This window comes from Centroberyx affinis, unplaced genomic scaffold (assembly GCF_046629955.1).
Source record: "Centroberyx affinis isolate AG114_WGS23_722 - 3 ecotype Tasmania unplaced genomic scaffold, CSIRO-AGI_Caff_v1 ptg000126l_1, whole genome shotgun sequence".
Taxonomy (NCBI): domain Eukaryota; kingdom Metazoa; phylum Chordata; class Actinopteri; order Beryciformes; family Berycidae; genus Centroberyx; species Centroberyx affinis.
Window position 1 is genome coordinate 545,622 of NW_027278827.1, and position 23,510 is coordinate 569,131.

Below are 23,510 nucleotides of genomic sequence, written 5' to 3' on the forward strand. Positions count from 1 at the left end.
ATAAGACGGGTCTGTTTTGGGTCCACAAATGCCAAAAGAGCTTGTATGCTTTAATGAGGCTGGGCCCCTGGCTGAGACAAATTTTACTCAATTTGGGTCCTGGGTGATAAAAGTTTAAGAATCTCTGACATGATATATCATTATGCTCCAATTACAATGAAAAGTAAACAAAAATTCAATGAAAAAAATAAATTGAATGGAAATTGAAACCTTAAGATTGCTCATAAAGGCTCCCAACAGCCTTTGTGCCAGATTCATTTATTCATTTGTGGGTAATCAGCAATTATTGCCCTATTATTGCACCTTTAGATATTGCATGGTAGAGCTGTGTAAATGGCGTACATGTACATAGTCCCTTCGTGACAGAAGCTCGTGACCAGGGCAATGTTTGTTTAGAGGCAGTTGACATATCAACTACTGATGACTGTACACTGTAAACTGGATGAAACCAAATGTGACACTTGTTAATGTATGCCAGTTATCTCCGACTAATATTGCAAAAGAAAACACTTGAGATGCTGAGATATTGTATATAGTCCCTTTTTTTTTCCAGAAAGAACAAATGACAGTGTTTTAGAGTTCTTGTGTCAAAACTGGGGTACATCTATTGATCTGCTTATTGTGTCAGATGAATATTTCACTTCATATACTGTGGGGCGAGATGTACTTAGTGAGACTGTTGTGAGATTGAAGGAACCACTTCAAACAATGAATCAAATGATTGTAGCGGTTACTGACATGTATTTGCTAAACTTAATTTTGAAATATTGTAAAAAAAATATTAAATGTATTGTTCTTAAACGTGCATATCATACATACATATTTCTTTGAGAAACCACACACAAGTTCCTAACATTAAATTTTTATTTTGATATTCAAGAAACATTCAAAGGAAAAACAAAATAAAAATCATATAACATAAATGGCATCAGCTGTTGATTAATAGGTTTTCTTTGTTTTCTGTTTGTCTTTGTTTTCAAAATTACATGCAAATATCCGTCAACCTAACAAAATGCTAAATAGACTTCAGTAATAAGGTTTAAATATCTTTAAAAATCTTAAAAATCTTGTAGGAGTATTATTTAAAGTATTTGTATAGATTTTGACACAGATTCTCCAGCCATCAGACTCATAGGTATTTTAATTTTAGCGATAGCCACCATATTACACAACAGAGAACTCTGGGAGATCAGAAAATGATACTCAAGGTTGCTGTAATGATCCTCAGTTACAAATGTTTCAACTTTGTTAGTGTGAAATCTTGTTTTTTCTGTTGCTTCCATGTTTCAAACGGCTCCAAACACTACAATATCAATGACCCTTAGAGGCCGTTACTATGGTGATAGCACAACTTGTGCAGTGGGTGTAATCAGCGATTTGGTAGATGTATCCAGCACATAGACATAGAATTATAAAACATATGCATGTTTTTCGCATAATGTAAACAAATCTTCAATATAGTGTCATGTCATTTCCAAGAAAAGTGGTAGAATGAAGTGTAATTGTGCAATGGTTGCAATTGGGTACAAAACACTGGACCAGGTTCTTCTTGTCTTAATGTAGAAACCTTAATTCTATCTTGTATGACTAGCTCTGATATACTTTGTCTCTCCCACCTCACAAGATGACAGAGCGACAAAGTTGTAATTGGGGGACTTCGATGGTGCAGTTCTTTCTGGGATGAGTAGTTTATTTACCCCCTAATCCCCATTTGTACACAGCCTTGCACCTTAGCCTTTTTTTCCATGTATGCTAGTTTTTTCAACGCAGCTCTTTTGTTTGAGCTAATTGTATGGGTAGTGGTTCTAGGTCATTCATCTTTTGTAACACTCTGAATGGCGTGTCACGTGACAATGTGTATGTGAAAAAGAATGGGGCTGTTGCTTCCGGAACTTGAAAATAGTCTCAACTTCTATTAAGTAGCCTACTCTAAGACCTCTAGAGGACCAGAAGGAATTGCAGCAACATTGATAGAACTTTTTTCCTCATACACAAGTCTCTGGCACAGCCCCCACACCCTTCCCTGTCTCCTTGTATAGTGACACAAATGATGAAGTCACATTTTCACAATAGAAGAATTAAGCTAGCTAATTAGAGCAGAGATCCAACAGAAACATCTAGTTAAGAGGTAATATCTAATTGCAAAATACTGTAATAATAATACTGCTTTGTCATTTTTCATTTTGACTTGAGAACAATGTTTTTTAGCTTTCGGAGCTAAAATGTATTGCTTGCTCATAGCACCATCATCCATCATTGAGCACTTCAAAATGTGAGCAAGTGGCAGGGAGGAGATTGGGAGATGCCAATGGGTGGGGAGTTTTTGTTTCAAAAAGATTGTTTTTCGGCCATTTTTGCCTTTATTTGAAAATCGACAGTGGAGATGAACAGGAAAGATTATAAAGGTCCCAGCCAGGCCGGATTCAAAGCCAGGACATCACAGTTACATGTTATGCATGCACCTTACCCAACTGAGCCAGTAGGAGGCCCTTCATTTGCCTTTAAGCTTTCCCAAAATAGCATGGCGCTAGCATTATTAGAATTCTTCGTTACAGTAGCTAGCCACTAGCAGCTCCCTGCTAGTGCTGGCTTGCCTGCTTTCAATGACGAATGCTAACAAGTAATATGCCATGTAAAGGAAACTAAAGGATAGATTTACAGTGCAAACTTTTTTCAATAATATGAAAAATAGCTAGCTAGCTAAAGCTCATGTTGTATTCCCTTAACCATTTATAGTAAACCTATGCTGCTATGGTATGTGCAGTTTAAGAGTCACCGCTGCTGTCTGAAGACGTACTCAGCTCATCACACCATTTTTCGTAAGCTCTGTACAGGATTTCATCAGATGTGTCATTGAAAATCTCTGCATTAAAAAGAGAGGAGAACAAAGAGAGAACATGCATTAGCTTTCATATGTACAATACATTTTGATATGTGGTTAAAATATGACATATATAAAGCTGTAATTCAGGGCCTTCCAATGGCTTTATTTGGTCAATTTTAGTGTAATTTTCTTGTAGGCCCCTATCTGAGATTTAATTTTGGGAAAACCGGTTTATCACAAGTGATCATAACAGAGCATCTTAATGGCACAATACCTTAAAAAGTATCTGGAAATGGTGATATGAAATGATATCACCAATTATATCACCACTTATACCTATGTAGAGTTGAAAGTATGAACATCAAAATAATTAATTTTACTTTTATTTTCGTCTACCTTGCAAAGAACAAAGTATACAGTATATCTACTAAGAATTCATTTGGGAGAATCTATTTTTTTTTTTGGAAAAAACATGTTATAACCAGGGGGTCTCTAGTTCGATCCCTGCAACAGCCAATGTGTCCATCAACAGCCATGTGTCCTATGAAGTGTCCTTGAGCAACACACTGAACTCCTTCCTGCTCAGTTATTGTAGTTCTTTTTATTCTCACTAAATGTCCTCATTAATGTCACATTTTGATCGCATCTTGCTTTTGCATCTTGCAATTGTAATTTCTGGCTGAAACAGCATGTTGGGGCGGGACATAATGTGGGGAGGGATCACTGAAACATGTAAACCAATGGAATATCCGATAGGGAGAGAAAGGCAGTTTTAGTTGATGGGAGAGGCAGAGGGACGGATTGTTCAAAAATCTGTGATGTATTATTGATTAGAATTTTTATGTACGCCTACTAGAATGCCATGAGGTAACCATGTCACACCCTTTCCCAGGAAATAAAATTAATATCATTTTGATATAAAAATAGAAGAAAATAAAAGTTTAACATTTTTGGGGACTATTTATTGTTAAATAGGTGTGTATTATGACATGGAAAATAAAAAAGAGGGAAAAGACATTTATATTTCATTGTGACTTTAAGTTCTTTACCTGCTTGCCCGAGGCCAATGGGCAGAGGCATTCTGACAAGGCCACCGGAGTGCTTCAGCCTGTTGCGAAGAGACTGCTTCACCAGTTCCATGGTACAGTCTTGGTGCCAGACAGGCAGCTCCAAGCCCACCATACACCTGATGATCCTTATTTTCTCCTCCTCTGTCAGTAGCCCACTCTCCCGGGACACGAACACCATGTAAGACATATCAATGTTCACAGCCTCGCCATGCAGCAGAGATGGGAGAACTTTCTGCATGGAAAAGAGAAAAAAGAGAGAATGTGATTATGTTGTTTGATTAGGACTGGTATATTTATGAACTACTTAACAAATTAAAAATTAATCACATCTGCGTACAATATGTAGCTCATATCAACAAATGATTTAAATACAACTACATATTTAGTGACGTGTGCTATGAAGAATCAGTTACCATTTCCAACTCTGGACTGATAAGGTGGCCAAAGTCCACAAGTCTGTTTAGGTCATCCTCCCAAAGGTTAGGGGCGAGCTCCTCCAGCATGGTCTCAATGGCTATACGTGTCGATAGTGATGCAGCTTCTGAGCGGTTGCACTCTATGCTGTTGTCAGACTGGAACCTAGAGTCCAACAGGAACTGACCATGTGCCTCAAGAAGTTCAAAGAGCCCTCTGTGTTTCATCAAGGCCATCTGCAGAGAACCGAAAAAAAGGCATAGAAAACTTCAAGTAGTTCAAAAAAGAAAAAAGATGTATTGAAAAAATGTATAATCCATTAACTATTTGGGTGTCAGCTAACATACCTTTAACATCTCTGCCAGCCCATTGGAGATGTGTCGCCGAGGAACGCTTTGCATGAAGGAACGGTCGAGGAAAGCAGCTACAGGTGGAATGTAGGTACCCAGCTTGTTCTTACAGTTAGCAAAGTTGACGCCTGTTTTTGCCCCCACACTGGCATCGATGTAGGAGAGCAGCGTGGTTGGGACCCTGATGTAAGGCGTGCGTCTCCTGTAGAGTGAGGCAGCCAGGCCCACTATGTCCAGGCATACCCCTCCTCCAATGGCAATGATGGGCTCTGTGCGGCGATCAAGGGAGAACTTGTGGACCTCCTCTAGGATCTTCATGGCCAGTTCCATGGACTTCTTCTCCTCAGTGGTGGGCAAAGGCAAGATCTGGTACAAGACGTTGCGGGCCTTGAAATATTCAGTTAGCTTGGAGCCGTAGATTTTGAAGACCACCTGGTCCATGACCACAAAGCGCTTGAGGGGCTTGGTGTTTTTTTTTATATCCTCCAGCTGCTGCGGGTCTGTGATGTGGCCCAGCAACAGTGTGTCGTTGCTTGGGTCCAGCAGGCCCTGGGTCTCACTTACCTTGTAGGTAAAGACGATGGGGCTGACCACTGTCCAGGAAGTGCCCTTCTCTGTGATGCTCTCATAGCTGCCATACAAGACACATTAAACAATACTGATTATTGTTGCATGGGTAAAATAGGTGTTTTATAGTATCATGCCAACTTTTATAAAGGTTGTGATACACTGGACAACTTCTTGGGCAAGGATGTAAGGACACATTGTCCTAAAAGTCTCAACACTTGTATTTTCAAAATAAATATTTATGAAGAAGAATGGTAGCCACGTGGACTGATCTAAATTCCTGCTTATTGCAAAATTAAAATCTGTGAACAGAAGATGTAAGTTACTTTACTGTCCAGAGGGTGTTGCTATTTGGTTGGGATGTTCGTTCAACTTTTTTGCCTAATAGCTTCTCAGTTTTGTCTTGGTTCAAAACCTTGTTTTACATGTTTTGATTCTCTCAGAGCATGGTTCTATTCTATTATTTCTCTTTTAGCTTTATTCAATCAGGCAAGCTGACTGAGAACCCATTATTGTTTTCAGTTACTGCTAGGAAGGCTACACATATTTAGGTTCAAGGGCGCTTTGGTGAGGTTGTTCTGGGAGGGGGGAGGGTTCTACAGTGCCATCCAAGAACCAGGCTATTGCTGAAAATCAGTATGTGTGCTCTGTCAATCTTCCCTGGGTTATTATTATTATAATTATTATTATTGCATCATTATGCTCACTCACATGCTCACACAGTCCTGCTTGGGCCATTAATTTTGGAAATGCCCTTTTCCCTACTAAAAATTTTGATTAAATAAAAAACAAAATACTGACGTCATAAGTATCTTACATCATCATATTTCATACCTGACAAATACAAAGAAAAAAATAAATACATATTTTCAACAAATCTAACAGAAATACTACCCATCTGTTTCCAAGAACTTTGCCCTGTAATGTTGCCATAAATTCACCACCCAGGTGTATCGCAGCCTTAAAGTAGGTTTATTTTAAATTCCTACTGCACTATGATGAACTTTGTTATACTCACATTTTTGCGGCAGACACACAGTCCATTGTGTTCTTGTTCAGGTTCTTCCCCAGTTTGCGCTTCCATGTACTTTTTATCTTTACTAAGCTAAACTCAGTCATCTTTTCTTTATTATTTGTGTCTCCCAGATGAGTCTTCCCCATTTTAGTGTTAAATTTCAGCTGTTACGGCAAGTCTAACCAATGGCAGTCACACAGTTAAGAAAAGGGGCATCAGTTAAGTGGGTAAGCGCTACATCAATATATACAGGAGACCCATGAGGCAAGGGAGGAGCATTTTCCTCCTGTGTGCTTCACATGTCATTGCAAGTGGCTATCACTTACACAATTTATTTAACTGTGATGTAAGGCTAGTTTTGCTAACTGCAAATACAGTATTAATGTTATATGTTACATACTTCTATTAAATCACATCCTTTTGAGAGAAAAAAACCCCTCCAGAAATATTGAACCTGAAACTGGATAAATGCCAATAGCTTCAAGAGCACAAACTGCATCTTACTTTTTTATGTGTTTGTGGGAAATCCATCCATCCAGGTGTGATTACATGGCTTCACAATATACTTGTATGATGCAATGCGCTTTAAGAATCTGTTACCCATGAAGTCAGGGATAAAAGAATATTTATTAAAGTGGAAATTGACAAATTTACATCTGATATCATATGCATTATCAGCAGTATTTCTACTACAATATTTTAAATAGTGTTGCTGTCCGATGAAAACATTTTAATTTGATGACAATATATTTTTGACATTTTACAATGGTTTTCAAAGGGTTTCATAAGCCGCAGAGTTCGGAGAATTTGCTCAACCCATAGAGAACCATGTAATCCTTCAATTAAAGAAGGAAAAAAACATGGAAATCATGCTGATGAAACCATCAAATAATTAAAACAACCAACCACAATATAGTCCTTCATCAGGCTTCAGCAGCAGGACAAACAGCTTAAAATCAATGAGACTCAAAAGGCATAACTAATGTTACTCAAATGGTGGATATGGCTCAAGATATTTAACTTTCTACAACTGAGCATGTGACTTTTCCTGCATTCCCAACAGCACAAGGGCAATGTTTGACCTTCTAGGAATTTATGCTCTAAAACAGAAAAACAGAAAAACAAAACTAAGCTTAACCTACTTATTTGCCCATTTTCACTTGTGTTAATCCACAGATGAAGAACATATTGGTGATCAGACTTGGCTGGGTCAAATGTGAAATTAATTTCAGGACTATCTCCTCTGTGCTTAATTTCTAGACACTTATCAGCAGTTTTGACTCAGCCTCTTCCCCTGTTGATCCATTTGTTCCAACCCATGTCTGAGTGCCCCATGTGAAGGACGGTTACCAGTCATAGCTAGTAGAGTCCAGTCATAACTATGACTTGTTTGTGGTTGTCTCTGTATCGCCTGTCCCTGTGCTGAAGGCAGCCACCATAGGAATCAAGTTCCAACTCACTGTCAATTTACTAAACCCTAACATATGTCCCTGCATCTGATATCATTAGCCAAAACTTCAAAAAAGCTTCCAAATCTGCAAATATCGACAAAATTTCAGGTGACGAAACGGAACAATGACTGATTATAACTCATTATGACTCATTATAATGATAACTATAAGATCAAATTTGGATTCAGTTAGGCAAAGGTATGATGAGTGCCACATCTTGCCACACCCAACTGACGCCCATGCTTCATCTGCCTAGTCTGTTGACAGGTTCCTCCTAATATAGGTGGGTTACTTGCTAATTTGCTTCTTGTTGTTTCTTATTAGGATCCCCATTAGCTGTGCATAATGCAACATCTACTCTTCCTGGGGTCCACACAAAACATAAAAACAAGAGAAAAAACTGTACATTTCACATTGCTTAGACTTTGAGTTAGTCTAGAACAGTCAGTGCAGTCCACAGAGAACGGAGAGAGGGGACAAAGGGAAAATTACAATATCACAATTGACAAAAGGTGAAATTAAAAAAGAAAAAAGAAAAAACAATAGTGTCATTATTATTTTGATTATCATGAGTGGCATGTCTAGTGGGATATGTGTATGGTAGAGCTATATGTGAATTGATTGTAAAGGTACGTTGGGGTCTTTGACATGATGATGCACCTTATGAAGATGAGGACTGAGGCATTCAATCAATCAATAATTAGTTCAATCAAAGTGTCTCCCAGAAGTTTAGTTTCCTCTTTTTTGTTCGAATGGGGTGTCTTTACTGATCAGACCCAGATGTGGTTTTGTGCTTAGTGAAAAATATGTACCAAATACAATGGTTTTTGTTTGTAATATTTAATTTATATTATATTAAGCACAAAATTATTGCTATTCACCCAACTGATCACATTCTGCAACTCTTTGTTCAGAGTCACAGTGAGTCCATTGACTGTAGATGCATACATATATAATCATGTGTAAAATAGCATTGTATTTGATCAAATATGGTTTTCCATACGTTTGCTGAGAGCAGGCAGCAGGCCAATTGGACGACTGTTTTTAGGCAGTGGAATAACTTTTGCTTCTCTCCAGGCTTGTGGGAAAAAGTAATTCTTCAGGCTGATGTTAAATATATGGCAAATGGGACAAGCAATGTGCTCTGCTGCCATTTTTAAACGTTTACCATCTTGTCAGTGCCTGGTTGTTTAGCATTTTTGATGGGCATTAACAATTTTTTCTGCACCTGCAGAAATCAAAGTAACATTATTTATCCTTTATAATTTGATTTTTCATGTTGAAAAACTGATTAATCTGATTCATATTTCCTCCCTGACTTTGGCGTATCAAGCCTCAGTTTGTTTACTCTATGAAGTAGTCATTAAAGTGGCTAGCAATGTCAAATGGTTTTGTGATAAATGTCCCTTCAGACTCAATAACATGACATGAATAGGGGTTTCTTCCCATGTTACTGTTCAGTGTACTCCAGTTTTTTTCCATCATTCTTTATGTCCTTTATCTTTGACTCATAGTACAGTTTCTTTTTCCTTTTGTTAAGTTTAGTCACTTACTTTCTTTCTCAGTTTACAATAGTTTATTCTATCCATTTTACAGCCAGATTTGTTTGCCACTTCCTTTGTTTCATTTCTCTGAGCCATATAATTTTTCAGTTCTTCTTCAGTGATTTGACAGTTTTAACAGTAAATTTCTTGACTGGAGCATGTTTATCATATCTAAGAATACACAAAATCCACACAAATCGGTGTGAGGACATGTCACACTATGCAACCAGCTTTTGTTAGCTGTGATTAGCATTAGTATTTTGGTGCTTTAGTAGATTTTAATATGCATTTGTTTTTCAAAAATAACAACAAAATATGACAAAGGACAAATCTTGTTGAAATACAAGAAAATCAAGAATTTTAGCACTGACGTTAATGGTGTTCTCATATGGTGTCTGCCTCCCCCTTTGAATTCTTGTCTATTTTCGTGAGTCATGGGCACTACTATAAATAGCAAACGAAATTGCAGGCACTAACCCAGCCAATGGGCTTGGGGTGAATTAAGTCAAAAACTCTACAGGAGAGGGGTTCGCAAACATTTAGATGTCAAGGCTCCCAGAATAGACACACATTAGGCCTGGCAACCCCATTTAACCCACTGTATCAGGTCAAGCCCTCTACTTACTGACTTACTTCCTGTCATGCTCTTGTGAGGTCTGTCTCTCTCTCTCTCTCTCTCTCTCTCTCTCTCTCTCTCTCTCTCTCTGTCTCAGTGTCTATCTCCACATGCCTCTGTTTGTTTCTCTATATCTCTCTTTCTCCTTCTTTCGGTGTCTACTCTCTCTGTCTCGCTTTCTCTCTGTCTATCTCCACTATTACGAAAGATACTGACCAGGTCATAGATACGCGAGGGGCGCACGTGCCGGATTGTTGGATTTTTTTTTTCTTCGTCTGTTGTAAGCTGGTTGTAAGCTGGTTGTAAGCTGTCAGTCGGTCACTCCTCTTATAGGAGAATTTGCATACCTGCTGTAGCAACTCACAATATAACGGTATCATAATATTAACAGCTACGCGTAGTTGAAAATCGTCAATTTCGTCACGCGTGTGAAAACTGCACCATCATGCAGCATGTAAAAGGTAAGGTTGTTACCTAATTTTTTATGCCTGTGATAGGGTCAGAGTACAATCAGATAGACTTCACACATACACTAGCCTACACGACTGACCAGGCAAACTGCAGAGTGAATGAGTCCAGTGTGCATAGTGGTTAGCTACTCATATTTCAGACACCCAAAAATAAAGTTTTTGTACGACAGATGGAGGCAGCAGCCTAAAAAAAAGTTTGTGTGCTTATTGAAACTGATATTTTATTCCCCCAGTTTCTGACACCCCAATGGAACTCCTTGTGGATTCCTTAAGAAAAGCGAAGGAGATAGCTGAAGGAAGTGGTAGCATCCCAGAGGAGTTGAAAGGTTACTTGCAGGAGGCTCTGGACATAGCCAGCGGCCTGGATGACTACCTTGAGAGAATGACCACTCAGGAAAGTGAACCTCTGGCTGAACTGAATAAGTAGGCCTTGGTTTCAAGTCATTGTAGTCCAAATAATTAGTAGCCCATTGTAGTCCCAATAATTGCTGCATGAAATAAGTGTTGTTGACATTTTTATGCATACTTATTCGTAGAAAAACTGTGTCTCATGACTGGGATCAAGTGCACAAGGAGGGCAAGACTATGTTCCGGCTTCCCAAGGAGTGCATCACTGGACACGTGGAAGGTTGGATGCTTACATCTGTGCACTGCTCAGTGGATGCTGTTGTATTCACTGCTTGTTCAAGGTTTCTGTAACAATAGCAGGAACCGTTTTTACCATGATACGTTAATGTGCTCTATGGTGTCATTTTGTAAGGCCAGACCCTGAAGATGCTGGTCCACATGAGTCAAGCCAAGAGGGTCCTAGAGATAGGGATGTTCACCGGCTATGGAGCGCTCTCCATGGCTGAGGGCCTTCCTGAGGATGGATCCCTGGTTGCCTGCGAGTTAGAGCCGTACCTCAAAGAGTTTGCTCAGCCCATTTTTGATAAGTCTCCACACGGCAAGAAGATTCATGTCAAGATTGGCTCTGCCATGGACACCCTAAAGGTGAATGAAAAACAAAAAAGCATATTCAGACTGAATGGTTCAATTGATCGGGATGTGAAGATGCAGTTGACTTAAGTCGTCATATTGTTCTTGTTATATTACAAACTAATACAACACGTGTTTTTCTCTTTTTCCCTTTCACTAATATCTACAGTTGTAGTTTGTGTGTGTTATGTCATGTGCTTTATATAGCCAGAGCAAACAAATGTTAACATTGATTCTTCTTCTTTAGTGTTAATCAGTAAAAAAAAAAAAACTGTGAGGCACATGGCTAGTTCTCTGATAGTGGTCTGACCCATCTAGGAACTGGCTGCTGCAGGTGAGCAGTTTGACATGGTCTTCATTGATGCCGACAAGAATAACTACATCAACTACTACAACTATATCCTGGACAACAATCTCCTGAGGCTGCGAGGGGTGATATGTGTAGATAACTCACTGTTCAAGGCTAAGGTTTATCTCAAGGACACCACGGATGCGAATGGACTGGCGCTACGAGAGTTCAACCGGTTTGTCTCCAGTGACCCGCGTGTGGAGCAGGTCAGTTTCAATTCATTAGAACGTGTCTGACGTGTTCTTGTTTCTTTTTTTTTATGTTGATGATGCTTTCATTGTTTTAAAGGTTATTGTCCCCCTTAGAGATGGCATCAGTATCATCCGGCGAGTACCTGTGGCCTCTGTGTGCGCAAGGACACAGGTACTGTAAGACAGCTCCAGTGATCAGAGCTCAATGAGGCTAAATGAGGCTACAGCAGAGCAAATACAGAGACTAAATCAAACACTGGCCATCATGCCTGTACTGACGATTTGAGTTTGTTCCAGTGTCTCTCATCAGTACTACCATGCTCACTGATCATGTTTGCTTGTCTTGTTTCTCTGTGTTAGAGTAAAATAACAGATGACGAGGTTTTCCGGGGTGTCAAGGGGCACCCCATCCTCGATCGAATGCGCCTCGATGGCAAGGTGGCCTATGTGACGGGTGCCGGGCAGGGCATAGGCAGAGCGTTTGCTCATGCCCTGGGCGAGGCTGGTGCAAATGTGGCCGTGGTGGACTTGGACCAGGTTAAGGCTGAGGCTGTAGCAGAGGAGCTCTCTCTCAAAGGTCAGGGGTGATTGTGTTAACGAGAACACGTAACCAAAACAAGATAAGAAGTAGACTTAAGCATGAGCTGGATAGGATATGCTGTTCCCACCAGTTCCTCCTCCCAGTTGGTATTATCTTGTACCTATAGGTGTTTTCCTGTTCCTAAATTACACTTTACAATTATGTAAAGACAAAAAATGCAGATGGTTAATATTGATACAGGAACATGACTGACAATAAAATTTTCCTTCAGCTGCCTCAGGCAATGCAGTTCGATGATGGCATATTGCATTTTCGTTTATCTAGAGAGCTAATACCTAAAAGCTCATAATAACTGAACAAACATCTTGGAGGAAAATGTCTCAACATCATATGTTAATGTCTAATTTCCATCATAGAAGTGTTACAGCACTTTTCCCACCCACTGTTTTGACAACTCTGTTAAACGAGATGAGCAAGATCTCTGTTAACTTTTCTGACAGTTATTCATTTTAAGAGCACCTCAATAACAGCTGGGCTCTGTGAGTTTGTCAGGAGGATGTACCACAGGATTAGCCCCAATGAGACACTAGATGGCGCTGAGATTGAATATGGGAGCTTGTGTATATTTACTGTTGCTCAAAGTCACTCCTATATTGCATACCCTAGTACCTAAAAGTACCTAAAAAGTTCAAAATAATTTTACATTGACATTACATTAACATATTGAATCAGTTAAGCACCAAGAAGAAATAATTTTTCCTTAGTATTAAAGAGGTAATTGTTATACAAATTCTCTTTTTATTGGCCACCCCCGGCATCTCGTGTTCTGGCCTAAATAGTGCTCTATAAAAGGCACTTTAGATGGGACAATAACCACAGAGACCAGACCACAACAAATATCCAAATGGCATATATCCGAAGGGTATCCAAAGGGTAGCAAAACTTCATAACTCATGACTTCTGAGGCGAAATGAGACAAACAGTATTACAAAAAATCTGTCGGGACCCGTGTCGTACAATTATGCAGTCCTCTAATTCGGAGGAAGTGAAACTGGTCAATCTAGGATTTAGGATGACAGACAAATCAAATTCCATAGTAATGAATGATCTTCTCAGTGCTCATGGCTCGATTGGTAGCAAGCCTGGATATCTGGATCCACTAAATTAATAAATTAGAGTATAATTTGTGCACTTGAATTGGTATTATAACTTACTATAACTGGAAAAAAACTGAACACCCTACACTATAACAGGGCAATCTGGTTTTTGGCCAGCAGATGGCAGCATACTAAAGGATAAAATACCCTGTGCCTGGCCAAACATGTTCTTCCTAACCTTGTGTGTGATTCTGCCTCTATTTCTGCTTTACAGAATGAAATGTGCTAAAGTAAAAATCTAAGTAAAATGCTCCTTTATTGTATTTTCATGACTTTATATGAGATTTGAGATTATATGAGATTTTTTTATATATATTTTTAACATCAAAGTAGTTCAGCAATAGTTCAGCATTTGTTAAACTTCAAATATGTGGAAAGGATAGAATTAGTTTACTTCATGCACAACGCTTTTGAGTAAACTAGGTGCATAAAATCATAACAAACATCTTTTTTTGATACAGGAATCAATGCAATTTCCATTGTAGCTGACATCAGCAAATCGGAAGATGTCCAGAGGATGATTGACAGCATTGTCTCCAAATGGGAAGCGATCCACATTGCCTGCAACAACGCCGGCATCAACATGAACTCAGCTAGTGAGGACACCAGTCTAGAGGAGTGGGACCAAACCTTTAATGTCAACCTGAGGGGGACTTTTATGTGCTGTCAGGTGTGTATGCCATGCTGTTAAATCCATGTGACTGAGGTGTGTGTGTGTGTGTGTGTGTGTGTGTGTGTGTGTGTGTGTGTGTGTGTGTGAGACTGTGGCTGTCCACTTCATAGACAATTTATTTGCTCCAATATATTGTAGTATAGTGTCATCTGCAGACAAACATTAAAATAAACATTCAAACACTGAATATTATATTCAATTCAGTTTCCATTTCCATTCAAAGTAACAGCTCAAGTTAAAAGATGGTACCTTTTAGAATTGTTTCATTCAAATGTCACTGTGAAATGAATTGCAATGACAAATTCTAGTCCTAACAATACAAATGCTTGACATTGGCTCCCACAAACAGCAGCTAGAAAAAAACATCTTTTTCTTTGACTCTTAGTAAACTGAGGAGAGAAAATAGAGTACACAGATAAAAAGCTCATGGGGTCATGAAATGCAGCACCAATGCTTGGTGACACAGTTCACTAAGCAATGATGTACTTAGTTAAAATCCTGCATGGGTTACCTTTAATGTGCAAGCATTCTTTGTTTATTTACTGACTTTGGGAAACTGGAATAATGGTATTTATCATAGACTAATGCTTACAGTTTTAACAGAAAGTAAGCAAAACAAAACAAAAAACTGAAACAGAGATACAATGAGGTAGACTTTAAATGAAAACTTCTGTTTTTTAGCTTTAACCAGTCAAATTATTTCGATTGCTGAGTATTGAATTATGCATTACTGAAACATATTAGCTACAATGGAACCATAAGTAGCAACCAAATATTTGCACAAGCCTATATGGAGACCAACGGCAAATGTAAATGAAACAAAGTCACAGACTGCAACAGAAAAGCATGAGTATTCCTACACTCAACATGATTTTCAGTAATTGTATGTCATGTTGCAACTTCATAATCAGAGGCTTCATTTACCAATTTGAAATATTTTGGCAACTATGATGCCAAGTGGCTGGTGCCACTCAGCAAGCACATGCAAGTGATCACCATGCTGAAAGAACTCAATTGATTCTTGATTAGCTTCTCCTTCAGTAATGGCTTCCTGTCCAAGCTAGTTAGAATATGACCTAATTACTGATGGTGCAACCAACTTTAGCTACTCTGTAGTTACTAAATTTGGTTCCAAATTATCTAGTTGCTGTCAAGTGTCTAGATAGGACTTAACGCCCTACCACCCTTATGCACAGCTTTTACAATCCAGTAACAGTGCACAAAATGTTATTTCAATAATATTTCTGTCTCCAAGGACAGCATGTTTTTCTGTTGATCTGTGTAGATGCCATTGGTAATACATCAGTGGAATAATAAGCTGTTTAATGTGTCCGTTTCCCCTGAATCCTTGCCTTAGGCAGCAGGTCAGGTGATGCTGAAGCAAGGATACGGCAAGATTATCAACACAGCCTCTATGGCCAGTCTAATAGGTGAGTGATGATTCTATTCCCCCACCTTCTCTCTGGAGCTCCTCCATGTCTGCTTTTAATCTCTCCATTTGGCATGGAGAGTCAGGCAGAGAGGAGGAGGGGGAAGAAGAGAGCAGTGAATATATTTCTACCATATTTCTGGGGTACACATCACAACAGAGATGTTTTTTTTTATCATCAGACAGAAAGTGTATTGTGAATCTGCTGTGGGTTAAAAAAAAAAAAAATGTCAGCCGTAAGTAGGTCTTGCAATGTCCGTGTCTACTGGCAGACTCAAGGTGAACTTGTAGAAAACATTCAAATTGGGATTACAGAGCTTTTCTCCCTTGCAACTTTTACCCTAGTTAAACTATTCTATAGTGATGCATCCACCCCCGCATACTGTATAGCAGGAAATACAAAGTGTTGTGATTGCGTCTCGCCAAGGCGGTTTTGCATCATAATAAACATCCCCTCTCTGTGGAGCTGTCTGGAGGATGTGGAAGGCAACCTGAGGTCCAACATGGGAAGGGAGGGTTCCTGTGCATCGGCAAAACCCCAGCCTGTGCCAGCGGCCTTGTTTGAACAGCGGAAGACGCTTTTAGAGTTTACTGAGAGCCTAGTAAAAGCCTTGTAATTCGCGGCCCGGTGTAATGTTCCTCCTCCAACAGGTTCCTCCAGAGGAACAGCAACACTTCATCAGCAGTATAGTCAAATCGCCAGTAAACCGCTGTGCCATATGGGCCCCAGTCCCAACTGCAGGGGCAATCTGTAAAACAGGAGCATGCTGGTAAATAGAGGCCGGCATAAAAAAAGTGATCAATTACTCACATTACGTACAGTCCTTCAGGAATTTACTTTATTGGTCTGGACATCTGTTATAATATTGTCATAATGTGTAATCAGATGGGACCTGTTCTAGCCAAGTGGAGGCCCAAAAAGCAGCCGCAAATGCCCAATTAAAATGCACAATGACAGCTTTTTGTCCATCTGCTCAATAGAATGCGTGTGTCCACTACCTCCTCCCCATCCACTACTTTTTTTCTGAATGATGGTCAGCAACTCCATGACACATGGACAGGAAATATCCAAGTTGATATGGTCACAGTTTTCATTCTGTTTGTCTGTGGTTGCAAGATGACCTTAGTAAAGATAGAGGGATTTGTGAGTCTCACAGTCAGACTTATACCTGCACATCTCTGCTGCATATTAATGGACATTACAACAGACTGCTCAGCGCCTCCTTTCTGGAATAAGAGTGTATCATTTGAACTCTTTATCTGCCCAGAAGAATTCAAAATGTATAGGCGTGCCTGATAAAGAGCATGTTTTCTCCCACTTAAAATGGGCAATAAGAAGCGGGGTGAATGTTAAAGAGGGCTTTGGAGGATGCTCTCTCTCTACCTCCTTTTCCCTTCTCTGAGGATTACTGCTCTTAAAGACGGAGAAAACATCAATGCAGGTTTATTTGAAGGATGAAGGCATTTTCTGAATGGTATTTTGGAGCCGTATCATCAGGTCTTGAGCGAGGATTAGTGCTGTTAGGCATTTTGAGCTGTGTTTCCTGTCCTGATAAGTCGGATTTCACCTTCAATCTGCGTGTAAGCCCTGGGCTCTGCTCCTCCTCGCCTGCTCCTCTGAGGCCCTAGCCTACCCTTATCCAACCCAGCCCAGCCCAGCCTTACCTTCCACCGCATCCACCAGAAATTCACCCTCTGCTATCTCGCCCTACGCTAACACAATCCTCCTCAACCATATTCTCAGCTACGATGCGCCAGTCCCACCCTGTACCTTTTAATTCTTTAGTAATCTCCAACTCATTCCCCTGTCCTGTACATTAGCCGTTTTCTCCTTTTTATGGGAGCGCTATATGCAGGATGCTCCAGCCTGCCTCCCTAGGACCAGTCCCTGCCTCTCTGCAGCTGGCCGGTATTTATCATCCCAGTCTCACACTGAAGCCATTTGGCAGTCAGATCGCCGGGTGATGAGGTTAACTACTAAAGTTGTATGTAACTTGGAGCCTTCCTCACGATGATTAATCAACCGGCAGAAAATGAGCCCCTGTCCCGGCATCCCATGCAGTGTGCAGCATCTGTGATGGTCAAGGCAAACAAATGGCTCCCCGCCTTTGTTGCTGAGGATGGAGCATAACTGGACATTATAAGCAATTAATTTTACATGGCTTCATCCGCAGAGTCCCCAGCAGCTAATGGAAGAGCTTTTATGGAGTATCCACAAGAAACCGCAAGAGCTGTAATATAAAACATGTTTGTTGCTAGACTTTCTCTAATAATGGAAATATCTCAGTTTTTGCTGCCTAAAAGAATAATTCCGAAGAAATAAAACTGGTTTCTTGAACAAGGTGGAATGATGACATGAGAAATTCTAAAGCAAACATCAATGATGTGTTATAATGAAATGTTGTGTTGTGATCTAGGGTAACTCCTTTTCCACGTATCCTTTTGTATGCAGTACCCCATCCCCAGAAGCAGCTTTCCTATAACACTTCCAAGGCTGGAGTGGTCAAACTGACTCAGACTCTGGGAACTGAATGGATCGACAGAGGAGTGCGTGTCAACTGCATCTCTCCGTAAGTGTTGCCTGCTCTTGGCCTTACTGTCGGTCTCCTCTGCTTGTGCCAAAACACACCAGTCCACCTTTGAGTGTCGTAATGGATTGAGCTGCCAAAGGAAGTGGTGATTAGTGTGTTTGCTTTCATATGAAGAGCCCCATTTGAGAATGATGCACTAATTTAAGTCCTCAAACAATGCATCAGTGCTTAATTAGATGACGTCTTGAGGGATGAATCAACCAAACACTTGCTCTAATTGTTCTATTCAATTAGGGAATCAAATTAGCATCCTCACTCCAAGTGTCGCCACAACAATAGCGCCTTGTTTGTATCTTTTTGTCTGTGAAGCTGAGCAGCGGGAAGAAAAGAGAAGAACAGAGGAAGGGCTATGTGTGTGTGTGTTAAGTGGAGCATCCCTTAGCCCCAGCCATCCCTGAGCAAATCCGTCCGGTGGCGCCGGGCGAGCCGGGCCCAGTCACAGCCCCAGAACAAAGCTCTCGCTCACGCGCCGCGCTCAGCTTTATTTATCGCCAGCTTGTTTGCTAATTTTAATTTGCAAAGAAGCAATTCTCTTTCCCCTCGCTAACTGGGTGTCTCAATGGGCCGCTGATTTCTTTGAAGTGACAGTCGGTAAATATGCATAAAAAAGGGACACAATTAGCGCTCGCGAGGTTGACTGCAGCCTGATTCCATTGGCAACTTTAGCCGCAGCGGTGATAAGCTGCATTATCTAGAAAATTGGCTGAGGGAAAACAGCACCTCTGATTGCCAGGAAAGGTTCCAGATAACAGGGCAGCTGAAGAGAAATATAATTGAGGTGGAATATGTTAACCAAGGTGTCACACGCTCCTTGGAAGTGCTAATTTAGCCAAATGTTGGAATTCCATATCAAGGCACAGGAATACATCGGTGAACGGTGATTCAGGCCTCACAGCTTTTAGTCACTGTCACGTCGATTGTGTGAAGAGTCAGAAGTCGTCTCGCATTAGACACAGGCGTGTTGACATGTTTATTCAAATGCAAGGTCTGTGATACATTTACTGGATGAAGTGGAGAGAACAGCATTGGTTATGATTGACTAATGGTGTCGCGGGGCTGTGCTGCCAGGGCTTGAAAGCGGCTAGCTACCGTAGCTCAGAGGGAGACGGTACCAAAAGCACCACAACTGTTTTCATATAAATTCCATTCAAGTGCTGTGTCTCAGCATCAAAGTAGTTCAAGCACATATCAATCAGAAATCAGAGCAGGAACGTCAGGGAGGAACATAATAAGTGCTTAACCATGGGCTCTGAGCAAATTATGCCAGACGTCTCCTCATAGCCATTGGCACTTCCTGAGACGTGCCAGTCATTAAAGTGCCACCAGTCCCACAGTAAATATCATCAGAGATGCCACGCCATGCCCTTTCTTCAAAGGATAATTGGGTTTATTTTTGTCACCAAAGTGGTGGCTCTGAAACAACGCTGTCACTCCTGGCTCTGAAGTGTGATGCCTTCTGATTTCATTGTGTTGTGGTTTTTTTTTTTTTGCTCTCTCTCTCTCTCTCTCTCTTTCTGTCTTTCTTTTCAGGGGGATTGTTGACACCCCTCTCATCCACTCGGAGAGTCTGAGGCCTCTGGTGCAGCGCTGGCTGTCAGATATCCCTGCTGGTAGACTGGCTCAAGTGACAGACCTGCAAGCCGCAGTGGTCTACTTGGCATCTGACGCCTCCGACTACATGACAGGGCATAACTTAGTCATAGAGGGTGGGCAAAGTCTGTGGTAGAGAAGGGGGTAGATGGAGAGAAGAAACTTTTCTCCCCTCCCGCTCTCCTGGGATTACTCTTGGGAATAGGTAGCACCCATACTATCTCCCTCCCTCCAATACATTCACATGGGAATATTGGATCAACTCCTACTGTGTGAAAGGAATGTGATAACTTTTTGTCAGACCATCTCTGTGATCAACTTGCCATGGTGCGATGAGAAGATTGGCAGCAGTTTGACCTCTATGTGTCCAGTGTGTATTTAGTTTGCTGTGGTGTATGCTATCTCTTCGGCACAATGAGAACGTTGAGTGGAAAACCCTGAAAAGAGGTGCAACTATGACCAATCTTCTTGTCACACAACGGAAAGTTTATTGCCGACTTAAGTGACAAAACCTCTGTAGTCCTTTAAGAGAGAAAGGGAAAACAGTCAAGTGTGCCTTTTAAACGGGTCCAATTCATTTAGTCCAGATTGTGCCTTTACATCTTCTGCATGTTTTCTTGACATTTTTTACACGATGAGTGCTGTTTTTTTTCTAAACCACAATTACTCTGCCGAATGTAGCTGGTAGCGGCCCTCCTAAACGGCACTAAAAGAATCAGGCCTTTTTTTATCGTATCTATTTCAAAAGTGCAGAGTGTACTTGAAAAGGAATGACTGTTCGGTACTGTGATGCACTAAGTGGAGGCTCATGTGTGACTTTACATAACTAAATAAACTGGCTCATCTAAGCAGTGATATTGTGATTACATTCACACTGGAATGGGATACCACATTGACTTACCCATCTCTCTTGTGTATCATATCTAGGGTTACAGTATCCCAGTCACCCTCTCTCTCCAGCTCTTCCTTCCCAATTGGTCCTCCCAAGTGGTGCTTGTGAACGCCATCTTAATTGCTCCATTAACTGTTTGTGTGCTGAGAAACAATACTTAAAAGAGAGGTTAGGCGAGGACATGACCCCGGCCGCTGCAATTATATGAAAGGAGTGGCCAATTAGCGCTCTCTGTGCGACGCGACACTGTTGGTGTTTATGTGAGCAACTTCAACTTCTCACTGTTGGTGACTGTACTCTGATTTACATAATTGGGGATTGGTCATTAATGGGAATGGCGAGTGAGAGGATCCCATTAAGATATGGAGAGAGATCTGATCATCTCCTCTGCTCGGTGCTATTTATCTCCAGCTACGGAAACACAGCAAATAAACTTTTGCTGCAGTAGAAATTATTAGGATTCTTATCCCTATATTTTATGGTGAAATATCAAACTTTTCCACAGTGTGAGCATGCAAGATTTTACTGAATTAGTTGAAAAAGCCAATGTGACATTTGTAGGGTATTTCCCTGTATTACCACTGAGGGGCAGTCTAAAGACAGGCAGCTACAGCACTGACACTAAGGACACAAAGTTACAACAAGAGGTTATCACATTATTTGCTATTATATGAAGGCAATAACAATGGGCTCTGCTTTATGGAGAGATTATGATAAAAAAAAAAAAAGAACACCTCTCCAATTCCAGTATGCAAACAGCTGGACATGAGAGATGATCAGGATGAATTCATAAAGAAATAATGAATAAATACAAATGTACTTTCAATTAAATGTGGTTTGATAGTGGACAGTTACATTTCCAATGTATGAAAAATGTAATTGTGTCCATCTGTTGTCACTGCTTGCCAAGAGGTGATTGGAATAATTGTTTAAGTTGAGAGTCATTGAAATGCAAATATGAATAAAGTGCAATATCCATTTGCATCTACAGACCAAATCTTTACTTAAGACAAACACAGTCAGGTCTTCTATTAACCTCAGCTTTTTTTCACCCATCTTTTTCTAAGTTGAATAAAGGTGAAGTTTAGGCACACACTATGAGTCTTTTAACTCACTATAGTGCAGATGCATTCTTGGCTGGATTGAACGTGAAAGTGTACTAACAGGAATGCAAACTGGCCATCACAACATCATCACACACTGATATCAAATAAGAGCAAAGGATAGGCTCTTTTACCCAGAGTGCATTTCTGTTGCTAATCCCTCAAATGAGCCAACAGTGCACTCATAGCATCATTTAGTGGCAGTGGCTAAACTGCTGTTTTGCTGTCATAATGTTTTGTAGCACACTAAACCGTTTCAAAGCCCTCTTGGAAAGGTCTTGTTTTCCTTTACAATTGCAGCCAGAAGAGCCAAATCTATATTTTGAGCTGCAAAAACGTGATCTCCCCCTCAAATGCTATGGCTTGCTTCATGAGGTGTAAGTGATCTTGAATCCATTATTTATGACCTCCTTTTGCTGCAATTACACTCAAGAGTGAGGCCCTGTGTACTGTACATACCACTGTTGTGCGAAACAATTCTCCAGCAGAAAAAGGCACTTGTGCCCTCACACTCCAGATCAACTCTGATTAATGTCCAGGCCTGTCATGGCATGCAACATTTTACAGCAGCAGCCATTCGGAGTCAGCCCTCGGTCAGCGCCGAACAACAGGATGAGGCAATATGTGGTGCAGAGCAGGCCGTGTCTGGGTGACAGGGGACCCAAGGGTTTATGGATGACATATTAACATTTGACAATATCAATACACTTTTATTGATGGATTATGGCGTCCCGTTGCATACCCACTCAGTGAGACGTTTGAGGATAAAATGTTACCCCTTATAAATTGAGTTGAGCTCTCTGATGCTATCATCAGAGGTACGACTGTGCAACAGCAAAAGGAAAATGTCAACATTTATCTTCCAATAATGGTTAGTATTGCTGTGTGAACTTCAAACTTAATGACCCGAAGCAGGATTTTATTTGACTAATTACCTGATGGAAAATAGTCTCTTTGCAACTTTCAGATCTAACTGCAACTCAAAACAAAGGTCCATTTTTCTCTGATGTTTACAAGCTTTACTGCATAATAAAATCATGCTTCAAAATGTATGTAAAACATGTATTTTGTTGTCATCTTCAATCAGCCTTTGTCTCAGTGGCTCAATTTCAGTTTGAGAAAATGTCTTCAAACTAGTGAAATTAACAAAGCCAAGTAAGTATCTTGTGGTAGCTGGACAAAATAAATAGATGCCTATATGAACCTTCACAAACTGTAGACTGATTGACATTTTGGAGTCCTTGATTCAAACTTGAATAACTGTGAATAACAGTGCTTATAATTATATGCATGTTTAAATGAGCCGTTATCGACAATGCATACTGTATTTGCTAAAGCCCAAAGGGGTAGAAATGACCATCAAGACAAAATAATTCATTATCCAAAGTTCATGTATATGTATTTAAATTGATTTTCTTTGAGAAAAGCATTGACGCCAACTATTGAATGGGGTTTCATTGTGACCATGAGGGGTTGCATCAAGTCAGTGATTTGCCTAGTGTGTGTGCATGTGTGCATATGTGCACATGTGATGTATGTGATGCATGTGTGTTGCTTTGGTCACTTGACTTGCTGAAGGTACTGTATGGAGCAGGGATCATTGCCTACCACTGTTTGTCATCTCATGTGTTATTCATTGAAAGCCTGTTTTGCTGTTTGCTCTCCTCATGCTACCTGCTGACTTCACATGGGCTA

The 23,510-nt window shown here is 40.4% G+C and overlaps 2 protein-coding genes across 2 annotated transcripts; one reads left to right on the forward strand and one right to left on the reverse strand.

Moving 5' to 3' along the window:
* Window positions 1-2,765: 2,765 nt before the first annotated feature.
* Window positions 2,766-6,386, reverse strand: eevs (2-epi-5-epi-valiolone synthase). The gene is made up of 5 exons (XM_071529377.1): window positions 6,244-6,386; window positions 4,656-5,289; window positions 4,308-4,544; window positions 3,874-4,126; window positions 2,766-2,863 (listed from the first exon to the last, which is right to left on the reverse strand). Exons 1-5 carry the CDS (start codon window positions 6,384-6,386, stop codon window positions 2,766-2,768), a joined length of 1,365 nt encoding a protein of 454 aa, XP_071385478.1.
* A 3,799-nt stretch (window positions 6,387-10,185) lies between these two features.
* On the forward strand, window positions 10,186-19,956 carry LOC139652272 (uncharacterized). The gene is made up of 11 exons (XM_071529290.1): window positions 10,186-10,312; window positions 10,555-10,744; window positions 10,858-10,949; window positions 11,082-11,314; window positions 11,618-11,854; window positions 11,937-12,011; window positions 12,200-12,416; window positions 13,999-14,207; window positions 15,568-15,640; window positions 18,092-18,209; window positions 19,761-19,956. Exons 1-11 carry the CDS (start codon window positions 10,297-10,299, stop codon window positions 19,954-19,956), a joined length of 1,656 nt encoding a protein of 551 aa, XP_071385391.1. The 5' UTR covers window positions 10,186-10,296.
* The last annotated feature ends 3,554 nt before the right edge of the window (window positions 19,957-23,510 follow it).